The sequence below is a fragment of the Ictalurus punctatus genome, chromosome 2 (assembly GCF_001660625.3).
Source record: "Ictalurus punctatus breed USDA103 chromosome 2, Coco_2.0, whole genome shotgun sequence".
NCBI classification, from domain to species: Eukaryota; Metazoa; Chordata; class Actinopteri; order Siluriformes; family Ictaluridae; genus Ictalurus; species Ictalurus punctatus.
The window spans coordinates 21854484-21869919 of NC_030417.2; the positions used below are offsets into that span (position 1 = coordinate 21854484).

Consider the following 15436-nt stretch of genomic DNA (forward strand, 5'->3'; position numbering starts at 1 on the left):
ACTCCACCCCCTGCCTTTGGCACATTATATACCCACACGCAGTCCAGCTGGGAGAGTGTTCAACATGCTGCTGCTGATTCACAGTGCAGACTATTATAACACTGCACAGCAGAGAAAGAGAGGAGGACTGCACGGGGACTTCGGATGTTTTGTTGCTGGCCATGCTCCTTTTGCACGTAGGGATGTTTTGTTGCTGGCCATGCTCCTTTTGCACGTAGTTTCACATCGGACTGTTTAGATCTAGGCTTCATCTCTTCTCAAGCCAGTACTGGATTCGGAGTACAGTAGAGGAAGTTTCCACCTGGCTTCCAATAGCCTCACTGGCTTCTAATTTTTTAAAAATGGGCTGTACCACAGGGCACCTGGCATGCCAGCCCCAGCCTTCTTCAAACACCAACCAGGAGGGACAGACTCCGGAGGGGGCAGCCAAAGTCCCAGAGGTCCTGTCTTCTTTAGAGAAGCTTTCTCAGGCCACAGGGGGCATGGAAAAATCTTGGTATCGCTGCATCTTCCCCTTTGGAATCATCTCACTGGTAATTGGTATAGCTGGCACGAGCGTGACCTACACCTACAACGATCTCCCACAGACCAAGGTGGTCTCTGTGGTCTTGCTGATTGTCGGGCTGGTCCTGATGGTAATGGCTACTGCCTGTTGGACAACACATAAGAAGAAACGCAGGAAAAAGAAAGCAGGAGAACCCTTTACCACTGAACCGTGTCCCCTGTGAGGAGAGACTACAAGGACGAAGATGCTTTTGATTGAGAACACAGGGAGTTGTGATGCCACCTTGCCTTTTGTTTAGCATTTCTTTTTGCCAAACTTCGGTCCATGTATTCACTCAGGTAGCAGCAGTGTGAACATGGAAAAAGGACAGATGGACAATGTGTTCAGGACACCCAGGGAGCCATGCAACCCAGTGGACAAGTATGAGGGTTCGCACATGGTTTACTGCCACTCAGCAAGTGTCTAGTGTCAAAACAACTCCAGAGCCACATGCACATTTAAGACACTTAACGCTTGGGCCGTAACACCAAGCCACTGCTGAAGTCAGTGCTGCCGTCAACACAGCCGTCAGTCCCCTGCATTCCTGCCTTTGGGGTCAAATGTCTCTCCAAGGCTAGCAAAGAAGTGATCCAGAGAAGGCAACCAGACACCGCGACAAAAAGCAGAGCTGCAACCCCGTAATCGTTGCACGTCATTCCCCTGTCCTGTGACACTACAGCAATGTGTGAGCTTTTTACGCAATGGGAGAGTGGAACCTGAGCTGAGCCTCAACTAGTCCTTACTGGTGAGAGATGGCATGAGCAGGAAACATTGTGTGTGTGTGCAGCCAGGAAGATTAAGAACAAGCATGCTGCATGCTATTCCACTTCCACTTCTCTGTCAGAGTTTTACAATGTCAGGCTGGGTGCAGTGTTCACATATAGAGCAGTGACCACATTCCTGGAAGCCTATCTTCTTACTGAATTCAGTTCCTGTCTGCGATCGATCGAGCTGAACTGACTAGGCAAGTAGATTGATTATCTGTAGCACGTGTGTTGCATTAGAGTTGGAACTGAATTCTATAGGAAGGTGTGCTCCTAGGTCTACCCAAAGCAGAATAGGTGAGGATTAATCTATAGGATTTCTGATATTCTCACCATTTGTGTAAACCTCTGTTTTCTTCACTGTAAGTCTGTGCCTCGAATCATCTGAGGAAATATACAAGGAAAAAAACCAAAGCCCTTTTTGTTTTGGGTTAGTTGGTGAAAATCTTGCCTTCAGAGATGAGACTTCATTTCTCTGCTTCACAGAGAATGATATTACTAAAGGAGAAAAAACACAAAAGGACACCAGATGTCATGACTTGCATCCAGAGTTTACTTCACTCCTGTGCCTTGAGCAAGTGGGACTCAAGTGGCGTACAGTACCTTCTCACCGTTCTCTTTGGCCTTTTGCTCTTCATAAACCTATTGGCCAACAGCAGCTTTTCCATTCAAGCTAATCCTGATTCTCATGTCATTTCTGTCTTAAGGGGTTACTTTCCATCAGTCCCGTCTGCTGCCCTTCTCTTTCACACCCTGCTCATAAACCCCCCATTGCTCCAGTTCCATAAACTGCCATCATTCTAGCATTTCACATCCATCCCCATGGCAGAAATACCAATCATTACACCGTGTCTGGAATTCTCTCCATTTGAAGAAAGACCTTCACCCAGGTTGGTAGATAAATACCAAATTAATGAACTCTCTCTCTCTCTATATATATATATATATATGTGTGTGTGTGTGTGTGTGTGTGTGTGTTTATAATTATTATTATTATGTTGGCTTTCCATCACTATTTATTGTATTTCACTTGGATGAATGAATTGGTTTGTGAAATATTGTGAGTGTTGTTCAATTGTTAAGCTCTGGTTGTATACTGAGAACCTGTTTATTCATTATGATTGGTAGAGAAAGTATTCAAGACAAGAATGTTTTTCTGGGATTAAAAAAAAGTGAATAATTTATTATTCAGGATGAAACCGATCCCATGAGTTTATTTAGTTTATTTGACAAGTAAGAACCTCCTGGCCCATTCAGCTAGAGAAAAGATTGCAAGTAGAAAAAGGACACCAATTTAGCATCAATGAAGAGAAACAGCACATAGGGTATACTTGAGAAGACAGTTGTTGAAGAATATCCGTTCATCTGGCTTCAGTCAGATTTTGTACAGTGGGAATTCCCTTGAGTGTCTCCATGAAACTAATGACGGATTGCAGTTGCAGTCATAAACGTTCTTTAACACTGTCATTTGCAGAACAAATGGATTTTTTAAATTCTTTTTTTTTATTATGAATGATGTATTTCAAGAATGTCAATATCTAAATGCTTACTGAAAGGTCTTTCTGTGAACCGAGATTAATTGGTAAATAATTCCTCCATTTCTTTTTGAAAAGGAAAGGTGTGCCTTGTAAAAGACATTGGGAAAAACAATATGCTCTGATGGTGTTTTCAACAATACAGAATGCTGTTGCTGCAGGCTATAGTGCATCTCAGTTCATTCGAACACCGCTTAAGTGAAAGGAATTGTAGGGACCAGGTGCGGTAGTCATGCATAAGTGATCATTTTGAAGAAATTATATAGACCAGTAAATTAGGGGGAAGTGTTTACAAAGCAACAGCTGTGGTATGAAATTTAGGGATGAGTATGAATTAAGCAGTCATAAGAGCATTATCTTAAAACGTAGCTTGATGGCTGCCTAATTATGACTGAAAGATTGAGGGCCTCACGAGTAGTTGATATCAGTCTAACAATCTCTTCTATCTGTGCTATGGGAGATGACGCAGAGTAGCTGCCAGACAGTAAACATGACATGGTGATCTTTTCCTGTGTGTAAAGTGCTCTGTTAAGTGTGGAATTATCAGCTGTGTGAAAGGCTATTCCACTCGGGTCATACCTTGGCCTACATACTCCACAGGCAGGCAAGGTGAGATAAAAAAAGATAGAGGGGAATACACAGCTGTAGAGAGCTGAGCAATTTCATTGAGGAAAAAACAGCGTGGAAGGAAACTGCTGAGTGCTTGGAATGCAGAAATATTAGTTGTCAAGCATCTATATGTATCTCTCCCTCTCTCTGGTTCTATCTCTGTCTCTTGATATGCGGCCGCCCACTCGTGCCCTACACATATCCCAGCCGTATATTCGTTCATTCAGCTATGGCTTTGCAAATGCACTCTTGCGCTGTATATTCATACCAGCGGCCATGATGCCAAGTTATTAATGACCGTTTTGTTTTCAAACCCTGCTTTAATACACTGAGGAAAGAGTGTTGTGTATGACATCTTTATTCTGCTGCTTTTTTTGGGGGGGGAGAAAATCTACCTCTTTGTCTTTGGGGGTATACTTTATTGGATTGGCCTGTGATCTGTAATGTATTTAGCTATGTAAATACCAACTTATATATATTTATATATTTATACTCGTATTTAAACACATTTTGAAATTGTATTAAAGAAATGTCAATTGAGATGGGCCTTTTTTTATTAGGATGCTACAAATAAAAAGTATGAAATGTGGTTTATTCATTTATTGTTAATTAAATCATTTAACCTTTAAATGATGTGTTTCTCAAGCATTTGTGCATACATCAGGTACAATCACCAATAATGATGTAAAACTATCAATACATCTGGAGTTTGCATGTCCTTCCTGTGGTGCGGTGGTTTCCTCCGGGTACTCCGGTTTCCTCCTCTGGTCCATAGACATGCATGGTAGGCTGATTGGCATGTCCAAAGTGTCCGTAGTGTATGAATGTGTATGTGAGTGTGCCCTGTGATGGATTGGCACCCCGTCCAGGGTGTACCCTGCCTTGTGCCCCATGCTCCCTGGGATAGGCTCCAGGTTCCCCGCCACCCTGTAAAATAAGCGGTATAGAGGATGGATGGATTCATTCATTCATTCATTTTCAGTAACCACCTCATCCTGGGCAAGGTCATGCAAGGCACGGATACATCCTGGATGGGACAGCAGACCAATTCAAGGCACCACACATGCAAACCCATTCACAATGAAGCGCAGTTAAGCATAGCCAGTCCATCTTGTTTTTTGGGAAGTGGGAGGAAACCGGACAAGCGTATAGGAAATCCACATAGACACAGCAAGAACATGTGAAACTCCCCACAGACAGTAATCTGGGTTCAGGCTTGAAGTGGGGACCCTGTAGCTGTGAGGTGGCAATGATATGATATAGACAATTACAAAATAATATTTTGTTGAATTTTTATATTTTGTCATATATTGTAGGCTATGTAATGCAGACTGTAGTACAAACTATAGGCAATATTTTGCCTATAGTTTGATTATATTAAACACACTGTGAGCTACATATTACTCAACATTATTCCTATTCCTATGTCCAATGTCCCCTGTCAGTGTTAATGAATTATATAACAAAAATGCACATTGTTTCTACGTTTTGTATTTTGGTATTGGTAACTTGCTTTTGAAAAAAAAAAAGAAAAGAAAAATTCTAATTCCAATACTAGGGAAATAGGATCTTAACTAAAAAAAATGAGTTCCAAAAAAAAAAAAAATTAAAAAAAATAATGGACCTGTGGTATACATTTAAGTTTTTATTATTATTTTTATCTTAAATAACTTTTAAGACCAGTTCAGGAAAGGCACGTTGTGCATGTGTAATACTCTCACCCTTCTGCTTTATGAAGGCCTGAGCTAAAAATACCTGTTGAGGAACCATGTGAGGTAGAGAGTAAGAGATCAAAACCTGAAAAAAACCTGGGTTTGTTTGAGGATTATTGTTGTGTATACTGTGTATAACTATGCATGTGATGGCAAACAAAAGCTTCTGAAACATTGTAAGGTTAGGAAATATTGAAAACTCAATACCTCAAAATTAAATACCAAAATACATTTAGTAACAACAATAATAATTATAATAACAATATATTTTTTTCTTTTACCACTGTTTGTGTTCATTGACTACAATACATTGTGTTTACTTTATGACCATCTCCTTTCACTTCCTCTTTCTCAAGCTCACTCCGTGATGCCAGTCTTTCAACTTCTTGTCCACAAACACCATCCTGGGTTCCACCAGGATCATGTGAGGTCTCATATGCAGGGTTGGGAAGGTTACTTTAAAAATGTATTCTGTGACAGTTACAAATTACTTCATAAAAAATGTCATCAGTAATGTAATCCAAGTATCACAATAGTAATGTAATCTGATTATTTTTGGATTACTTCAAGGTCACATATGCAAATAAAGTCAAGAGAAAAGCATCTAAAATCTAAAATACTTTTATTTAGAGCTTATTTTAAGCTGAAAACATGTTCAATGTTTGGATCTGTTTTAAGGGGGGGGGGGGGGGGGGGGGGGTCCATGGAATAAAAAAAAATATCAGATGCCACGAATGTACCTTCTGTTATCATTCACACATCTGAATGATTATGTAATATGTAGCCTGACTGAGAAATTAAAAATGACCTTATACGGCCATGGGCATTATTGTTTTGACTCAGGACTGCTGTCATTTGCTGCTATTGTCAAGCTGTTTGATGCCGTACACAACAGCGTTTCCCTTCACGCCTTCAACGACTGAGCGGTAGAAATTTGGACAATAGTTGCTGCAAGCTTTTTATAATCAACCAATTGGTGTGTGAGAAGGTGGGAATTACAGAGAGGGGTTAAAGCAATGCAAATATGCCCACACATGATGCAGTGTTAGACCATAAACACATCGTAATGAAACTAAAGCCGAATCCCGGACATTTTCACAAATATAGGAATCCCGGCCCGGATGCTTTTTCAAGGTCTGAAATAGAGGACATGTCCGGGAAAAAGAGGACGCATGGTCACCCTAACAAAAGCATTTCAGAGAACAATGTGTGTTAATTTCTACCAAATTAACTTTGCACAATATTTATTTGCACATGCACCAGGAGGTTGCTCACGTGAGTCACGACTGGCAAGATAGAACTAGAACTATAAATCAAGCAGCTGTGTATATTGTGTCATGTCAAAAGATTAATTTCTTTGGTTTTAAATGAAAAGAAAAAAAGAATCCTTATAGTATTCCTTTTTTGTTTTTTTGTTGTTTGTTTGTTTTTAACAAAATGTACCTGTAATCTGATTCATTTGTTTTGTCTGATTCATCCAGTGTTTTGTATCCTGATTACGTAATGCCGTTGCATGTATTCCGTTACTCCACAAATCTGTGACCAGTTTATCAGCTAACAGTTTTTCAATCTCCTAACCCTCCTTCACCTGCTCTAATTTATTTGAACGTTGCATGAACATTCACAGGTAATTGCACACTGTCTTCCCACGCTTCCTAACAGAGAAAAGTAAAATGACGAATGAAGCCCAGTGGCTGGGTAGCGTGTGAGCGTTTGGACAGGAAGCAGGTTGATTCAGGGTAAAGGGGAAAAGGTGAGCGCAGGGCAGATGAGGAAGCTTTGGATTTGGGAGGGTCTGTGCAGATTACAGGAATTCTGGCTCAACGACCTTTTCCTCGCTCTCCACCCAATCTTGGCTTGGCAAGCATGACATCTTTTTCCTGACTTCACACTCACGTGTTTTAGTGGTCATTAAAAAACGTTGCAACAAATACATGATCATGTCAGATTCACATGAAAATAGTGGACAGCTTCACCAAACAACTGCAGCACATTAAGGTAGAGCTTGGATAAAATGAGACATAACCAACACTAAATATTTAATTGATAACTTGTCTATTCATTGTCATATAGTTACAGTACATGCCTTATTATATCTTCAATTAAAAAACTTTCAGACATGATTAATAACAGTTAGAATAAGCAGAAGAATAGTGTATTTATTTCTGGATTTCTCATACAATCCCTTCAAGGGCCCTGTAGCTTAATCTTATCTTTTCATACAAATCACTAATAAAGTGTGTGTGCAGCTTGCTTACATATCCGAACTTTTTGGGGGGAGGGGAAGGGGGGGTATAGAGATAATCAGTCTGCCTGAGGGCAATCAGTATATAAATAGGGAAACAAGAACTGAGAACTGAGTGTGTTAATTGACTGTTAAGAGTGCAGGGTGAACTCTGCCAGATGTTCTTGGGCACTTATCCGGCAATTGAACACTGCAAGTTTCCTGGAAAACTGCACCCTTTGATTTTTCCCTCCCATCATCAAAATCAAACCACACAGGGAAATGGTACAGAATGAATTATTAAAGCTGCTCTCCACAACAACATGGCTGCTTTTGCTTACAGTGAAGTATGAAAAAATCTTTTCAGATTTTTTTCTCTTTTTTTCTTCTTCATTAAACCGATTCTTAAAAATTATGTACGTTCCACGAGATGCTACGAGCGAGTGTGGCTTTCTATTTTTGTCAAACTGTTTACATGCTGTGAAGATAGCTGCAAGAAAAGAGAGCACTTTCTTGTGGTTCGGTGTCAGGTTTTATATGGTGATATTGCCACTGTGAGAGAGAGTGTCTCTCAAAAGTTGCATTTTAATAGGAGAGATACTACTGTTGTTTGGACAAAAATGTGTGTTCTTTAGTGTAAATGTGCAAACTACTGCAAAACATGCTGTTTTGTTCATTTGAAAAAATGCAATCATCAGTAGGTCCTGTTAGTAGATGAGCTTGGAAGTCTTTTATGGTTTACAGTGTTATCAAGTTCGCATGGGTTTTTTTTTTTGTTTTGTTTTGTTTTTTTTTGTTTTTTTTTTGCAATTAAGGCATTTGTTACAAAGAAGAGTAAATGGGGAAAAAGTCTTTACATTGCTCAGTTACAGGCAAGCTATTGGGCTAACAAATGGGAAGTGTATATTATAATGTACAGTATATTGTAATGTATATAATGTATGTATGTATATTATATAAGTTATATGCTAAAACTCATCTGGGCCTGACTGAGAAGCAAAGGGAGCATTAAACAAACATAACAGACAATGTATTTTTATTGTTAGAATTATCCAAATTGTATAGAGCTAGTAAAGTCTAGACAGTAGAGATGATTTAGATGTGCTGTAAACATAATGCTAAACTGGAGACTATGCACTTCTCTTTTGTGTTAACACGCTCCAGTGCAAAACTAAAAAAAAAAAAAAAAAGAAAAGATAAAATTCTATTTTTGACTGAAATAATACTTCCAGTGCATTGCAGGAATGGACAAACTTCCCCTGCTACTCAGAGCACACGCTACTAAAGAAGACCAGATCAAAAGACTCTAAAGGAATGATTAAGTCAATGAATGAATACGCACTCAATGTCAAAATATCTTTACATTTTACAAATTACGTATGGCCTAATTTAAAAAAAAATATATTTTGGTATATACATTTATTTCTGTATTCATTTCTTTGACGATGTATTCCACAATTGATTTATTTCTGAATTTATCTACTACTCTATGTTTTTATTCTTGAGGTTATTTTTTTGTGTTTGTATTTTTGTTTGTGTTTATGCTTTGCTTTATTAATTTTTTTATATACACACATAAATTAAAAAAAAATCATCAATAAAATATGTTTTTTGTTTTTTTTTTACATAGTCACTTATTCATTTATTTCTTTTTAATTTTCATTTTGGTCAATCAGATCCACCATAAGTCAGGAACTTAAAAAAAGAGCATAAATATATAACAGTCAACTGTGATGTAAAAACAATTTAACAAAAAAAAAAAAATCATGAAATTATTATGATTTAAATAATATAATACCCACATCATCTTTAAGAATGATCGGTGTATAAGTTGAGGTCAGCAGCAAAAAATGTTTCCTAGTTGCCACAATAAATTTAGTCAACTATACAATTCCTCACATTTTAATAAGGAATTTGGAACATATATACAATGGGCAGAGAAAATGACACCAATCCACTACACTGATTATACTATATTATAGCACAACTGGCATTTTGTTTGTTTTTGTTTGTTTTTAATTAAGGATAAATTTTTGCTTTTAATTAGTTATATGTCTGGCTACAAATATCTGCTTGTGGCTTTCTTGTCATAATGAACTCCATTTAATTGGGGATTTGTCATTAAAGTTTTAAAATAAAACAAATTGAGAACATTGCATTTAACAGCTCAGTGGTTAAGACATTGGACTTCTGACCAGAAGCTCATGAGTTCTCAAATCCCAGCACCACTAAGCTACCACTCCTGGGCTCTTGAGCAAGGGCTTAACCCTCAACTGCTCAGTTGTATAAATTAGATAGATACATGTAAGTCGTCCTGGATAAGGGTGTCTACCAGATGCAATAAATGTAATGTAATGTGACATAATAATACACTACTGCTACTACTCATAATAATAATAATTATTATTATTACTATTATATTTAGAATAATTATTATTATTGTTATTATTATTTTCTTCAAACTAGTCAGAAGTAGACATTTGTAACTTTGTGTTCTATTTAGCTTTGTAGCCTTAATTTCCTGGCCATTAAATTGCAATATTGGAAATCACTCTTCACTGGTTTTCCTCTACTACACAGTAGAAACATAACTGGGAGGAGATTTACCACTCTCAGTCAGACTCAGACTCACTGCTGTAGTAAAACGGTGAAGGTTAATTAAAACATAATTAAAGAATATTTAAATAAAACAATTGCAATGAATATACAGTATAACCAAGTAGAAATTTCAGCTAACTTGAAAAAAAAAAAAAACATTCTCAGGTAACACTACAAATGTATAAATCTTCCCACTGGTAACTTACTGACTTAAAAAAAGTTGGGTTTATTTTTTGTAGCAATTATCAAATAATTAATGACTGTTTTTAGGTTTCCCTTTAGGGATTATACTCATTCACACCTAGGGGCAATTCAAAGTGAGTCAGTAGTGAATCCATGCCCCACTTTAATTACAGCATGCCTACAAATACGGCCAGATCCATGGACAACAGTGTGCTAGTTTCTCCGGCCAGCTCAACTACACCTGCTGTAGTTCCTTTTGTCCATGATCTAATGGCAGACCTAAAAATTTATTTTATGTGTCTTACTGAGACTTGGCAAAAATCAAATGACTTTTTTCATCTAAACCAAACAATACCACCAGGATTTGTTTACTTCAGTAAAAACCCCAATCTTCCTGTAAGGGGGCCGGGCTCATACTCATTTATTGTGAAAACCTTAAAATCACCCCGATCTCAGTCTCATAACCACCCTCCTTTGAAATTCTGGCCGTTCAACTGATGGGACCCACTCCCACCATTGTAGCAGTGATTTATAGAACTCCCTCTGCTATATTTCATACTGAAACTCACTTCAATTTTAATAAGTTTGTGTGCTATGTCCCCAAACGTTATTTTAATGGGAGATTTTAATATCCATATCGATAACCCCACTAGCACACTTTATAAGGATTTTATATCCATTTTGGATAGTTTTGACTTTAATCAGTTTGTTGGGTTTCTTACACACAATAAAGGTCACATATTAGATTTAGTTTGTTGTTCTGGTGTCTTACCATGTAATTGTAGTGTGACTGAATTCCCCATTTCTGACCACAAGCTTGTCTCACTTGATGCCACAGTTGCCCTATCAAAATCTAAACTTAATCACCATATGCCTTTTCGTAATATCAAAAATGTTAACCATGGTGACCTGAACAGATTAATTAGTAATTCTGTTAACACCATTAGTCACTCCTCCACCTTGGACCTGGTAAATCATGCACTATAATGACACTATAATCCCATACCCTGGCCCCTCCGTTAAAACTCGTACAGGCTCACTTGTCCACTCTTTAACCACCCTGTTTAAAGCCTGCTTTCCCTTAATTTCCCATATTATCACGTCTATAATTAACTTTTCGCTGTCTACTGCCACTATTCCCTCTTCATTAAAGACTGCTTCCATTACACCAATTCTGAGAAAAAAAAACTGGTGCAGAGCCTCATGATTTTAATAATTACCGGCCCATTTCTAACCATCCTTTTACAGCAAAAATTTTTGAACGGACAGTGGCATCTCAGTTCCAGGCTCATCTGCAAAACCAGAACCTTTACGTGCCATTTTCATTTGGTTTCCATCCCAAGCACAGTACTGAAACAGCCCTTGTCAAAATCACTAATGACCTCCTTTGTGCTGCTGCCTTCTGTCCATCCTCCTCCTCCTCGACCTCAGTACCACCTTCAATACCATCTCCCATTCGCTATTATTGGAGTGCCTGGCTGACATTGGGGTTAACATCACTGCACTTCTCTAGATTTCATCCTACCTCAATGACAGAAAAACAGTTTGTTCAGGTAAAGAATGTCTGGTTAGAATCAGCCTTGGCTAGTCAGGGTTTCCCACAGGGATCGGTGCTGGGACCACTACTCATTATCATCTATCTTTTACCTCTTGGACATATTCTCCGCCATCATGGAGTGCATTTTCACTGTTACCTTGATGACACTCAGCCAATGACTGGCTGGCTCTGATTGGCTCTAAGTTCAAACTCTCCAAAACTCCCCCTTTCACTATTACCATTGACAACAGCACGGTTAACATTTCCTCTCGAACAAAGTGGCTTGGTGTCATATTTGACATTTTACTCTCTGTTGGTCCTCACAACAATACTATCTCACATACTGCCTTCTTCCATCTTTGCAATATTGCTAGACTCCGCCTTTCCCTCTCATACCACAGCACTCTGGCAACATCCCATATCCTTCCCTCCTTTATCTGATAATCTTCTTCACTGGCTCCAAATTATTCAAAACTCAGCTGCAAGAATTACTACTCACACAAAGTCCACTGACCATATCACACCCTCCCTTATTCAGCTCCACCGGCTTCCTGTCCAACAACGAGTTCAGTATAAAATTCTACTGCTCACATTCAAGCCATTCACAATCTGCAGATATACCCGTCAACTACACTGTGTAATCTAATTTTATGTATTGACACATTTAAAATAAACTCTTTTGTCATTCACATAGATAGCCTTCTAGCTCAATTGTAGTCACTTTGCTCTTTGATCAAAATTAGCAGCATTTGGACTGTGGATAGTTCTATGAGAGGGATAAAAGTAGTAGACACAGAGTGTTTCTTTTTTTTTGTCTATATTGCTCATTTCATTCACTGCTTTTATGTCTATAAAACCTGCAGAGATGTTAGGTATGATATTTGTATTGTAAATGACACTGGATTTTAGTTACTATTGTTATACAACTTAAAGTTAGTAATTGTTCCTGGTTTAAAAGGCTGCACTCTATTGGAGAAAATCTAATTGGAGCAACTGAATTTTGTACACTTTTAAATAATGAAAAAACTTAAAAAGTTGTGTTCAGAATTATGGTAATTAAGTACATAACACTTAAATTCCTTTTTAAATAATGTGGGGGGAAAAATAGTTGGAACAACTTGATTTTTATGAGTAATCAACTTCAAAACGTGTATATTATACAAATTATTAATTAAGTGTTAATTGAAAATAAATTTGATTGTGGAGGGAAAGCTAATTTCTCTAACTCAGTGTAGTTTGTTGGTTGAACTTAAGTTTGTTAGAAGTTGTCATAACTCAAAAAGATTGATGGAAACTGTTGCGTTAATTTTTTTTGTTGAGCCTAAACATTTGTTTTTAGAATACAGACCAAATACTTAATATCCAGGCGGTCATATAAGTTTGCTATGAAGCAAGCGCTTGGTTTGATCCCAGCTGGTAACACCTACTGTTAATGCCACTGTGTCCAAAGCTCTTCAACACAAACTGCACCAAGTGGACTGTCCCTTAAACTGGCAACTATAAAACTGGACTGGTTTAATGTAATAAATGTGTATTTAATCCAGAGTAAGGATGTCTTGCAGTTGCAATGGTTTTAATTTCTACATCAGACTCCAGATCTTCCCCTTTAAACACAACTTTTATTATTGCTTTAAAATGTACTGAGTGCACTTAGTTTGATTAGTCAATTCATATTTAACTACGCATGAAATCTAGTAACCGTAAAGGTATGATAATAAAAGCAGGCATTATAATAAAACACATTTTTACGAGGTATTATAATAAATACATGGAACACAGAAAAAGTCTTTCATGTACCTAACCCCAGTGTCTGAGGATTTTGTAAATGTTAATTATTTTATGTGAGAGGTGAAATAATGAAAGGACCTTCTGAAGATGCATTTTTAAGGATAAAGGAATTGTAGCACTGAACTGAATTTTGATTTTTTTTTCTGGCGTGTTACAGTTGAAGAATAGGGAAAGTTTTGAAATTTCTGCATCAGACATCTTCTACAACAGGACATCACTGCTAATTGTTTCAAGTTGCCATGGAAGCACTTACGCAGTCCTCATTTGGAACACTAAGTATTGGTTATTTGGCCTGAACACATCTGTAGGTTCTAATGAATTGAGACACACTCATTTATTGTGATTCCTCTAATTAGATGCTAATCTTGTATTTCACACAGAGAGCCTTCCAAATGCACAATTAATATAAATTAACCATCAAATCCCTCCCCAAACTGCTTCATTCTCTTAAGTGCTAATGATTTGAAAGATTTTTTTTCAAAATGAAATAACTTGACATACAGTGTTTAGAAGGTTATGGACACTCATGGCACCATCAAAAGCTTTTCAGTATGGACAAGTGAATCTGCTGATACGCTAAATAACACTTTACTCAAACAATGCAGCACCAGACTGACCTCTTTATAACCACTTTATAAATGTGTCATAGTAAATGTCACATACTGCCAGGAGTTGTCCTTACAGCTTATGTAAATCTGGCACTTTGCCCTGTTACCCTTACTACTAATTGTCAAAACAACTGGCATGTGATATGCAGTACCACCATAACAGATTTATCATAACAGGCCTGCTGAATTGCCAGTTATTTCTACCAGGTAACGTGCGAAAAATACCCCAATAAAATGCCCCAAATGTACAGAAAACCATAAAGAAACAGCAAATGAAAACAAAGGCAAAATGTCATCCTACCATGGCAACTAGCTAGTGATTAGCTTGTTCAAAACAAAGGCTTTATTCAATTTGGCATTTTAATAACCTAATTTTAATCATCTAATTGTCATTTAATTTAGCTAACTTTCTATTCTCCAAAATATCAACCGGCTACTATTATGCAGTTCTACACAAATTAAAATATTCTCACCGGCCAATCAGAAATGAGTATTTGTTGTAGCAGTGGTATAAAATATGCAGTCCATACAGGATTTCACAGTGGGGGTTTTTTGTGATTGTTGCAGCGAAAATGCTTGATTTTGCTGTGGCGTTTTTTCAAAATTTGCAGTGAAATATATGGAGATTTTTTGTACTTTTTTTGTGGGAAAACTACTTGAATTGGTGAAATTGCAATTTAAAATTGTCTTTCACAGTGATGTTTGTTGGTAAATGAGACGTTTTAGCTGTATGTGTATGAAAGGGGGCTTTGGCCGAATGCACATTGTGATGACATCACGCGTCCTGGCCCAAATTTGCGGAAAATCGAAAAATGTAACAATTGCTTGATTTTGCGTTAAATTTTGTGATCACAAAATTACAAAATCTTGGAGGGACTGAAATATGTTATATAGGTTAGATCAGCTATCATAAAGTGTATCATATCTCTCATTAATGAGATATACTAATTAGAGTAGACCTACAATTATTTCCCCTAAATGTCAGTAACAGAATCTCCTTTCACTGGAGCCCTGTTTGTAGTCTGACTGCTTTGTGAATATTAATTGTGTCACTTCTGGTAAATGGTGGTTATCCCCCCGCCCCCTCTCTCTGTGTTTGTGTGTGTTTGTGTGTTTGTGTGTGTGTGTAATTGTGATTGTCTAGTTACTTGCTGACCGGTCTGCAGCTATGCAGCCAGCTGCAATACACTGTGTGTTCTGACTCCTTTCTATCATAGCCAGCATTAACTTTTTTTTTAGCAATTTGTGCTACAGTAGCTCTTCTGTGGGATCAGAAGGGCTAGTCTTCACTCCCTATGCACATCAATGAGCCTTGGGTGCCCATGACCCTGTCG

At 37.7% G+C, this 15436-nt stretch overlaps 1 protein-coding gene across 1 annotated transcript; it reads left to right on the top strand.

Annotated features, from left to right (window-relative positions):
* The first annotated feature begins 341 nt into the window (after positions 1-341).
* Positions 342-728, top strand: LOC108275040 (transmembrane protein 100). Its single transcript, XM_017485599.1, has one exon. It carries the CDS (start codon positions 342-344, stop codon positions 726-728), a length of 387 nt encoding a protein of 128 aa, XP_017341088.1.
* Positions 729-15436: the final 14708 nt, after the last annotated feature.

Coding starts and splice junctions, on each gene's coding strand:
- LOC108275040 (XM_017485599.1), top strand. CDS start 342: ATGGGCTGTACCACAGGGCACCTGGCATGCCAGCCCCAGCCTTCTTCA.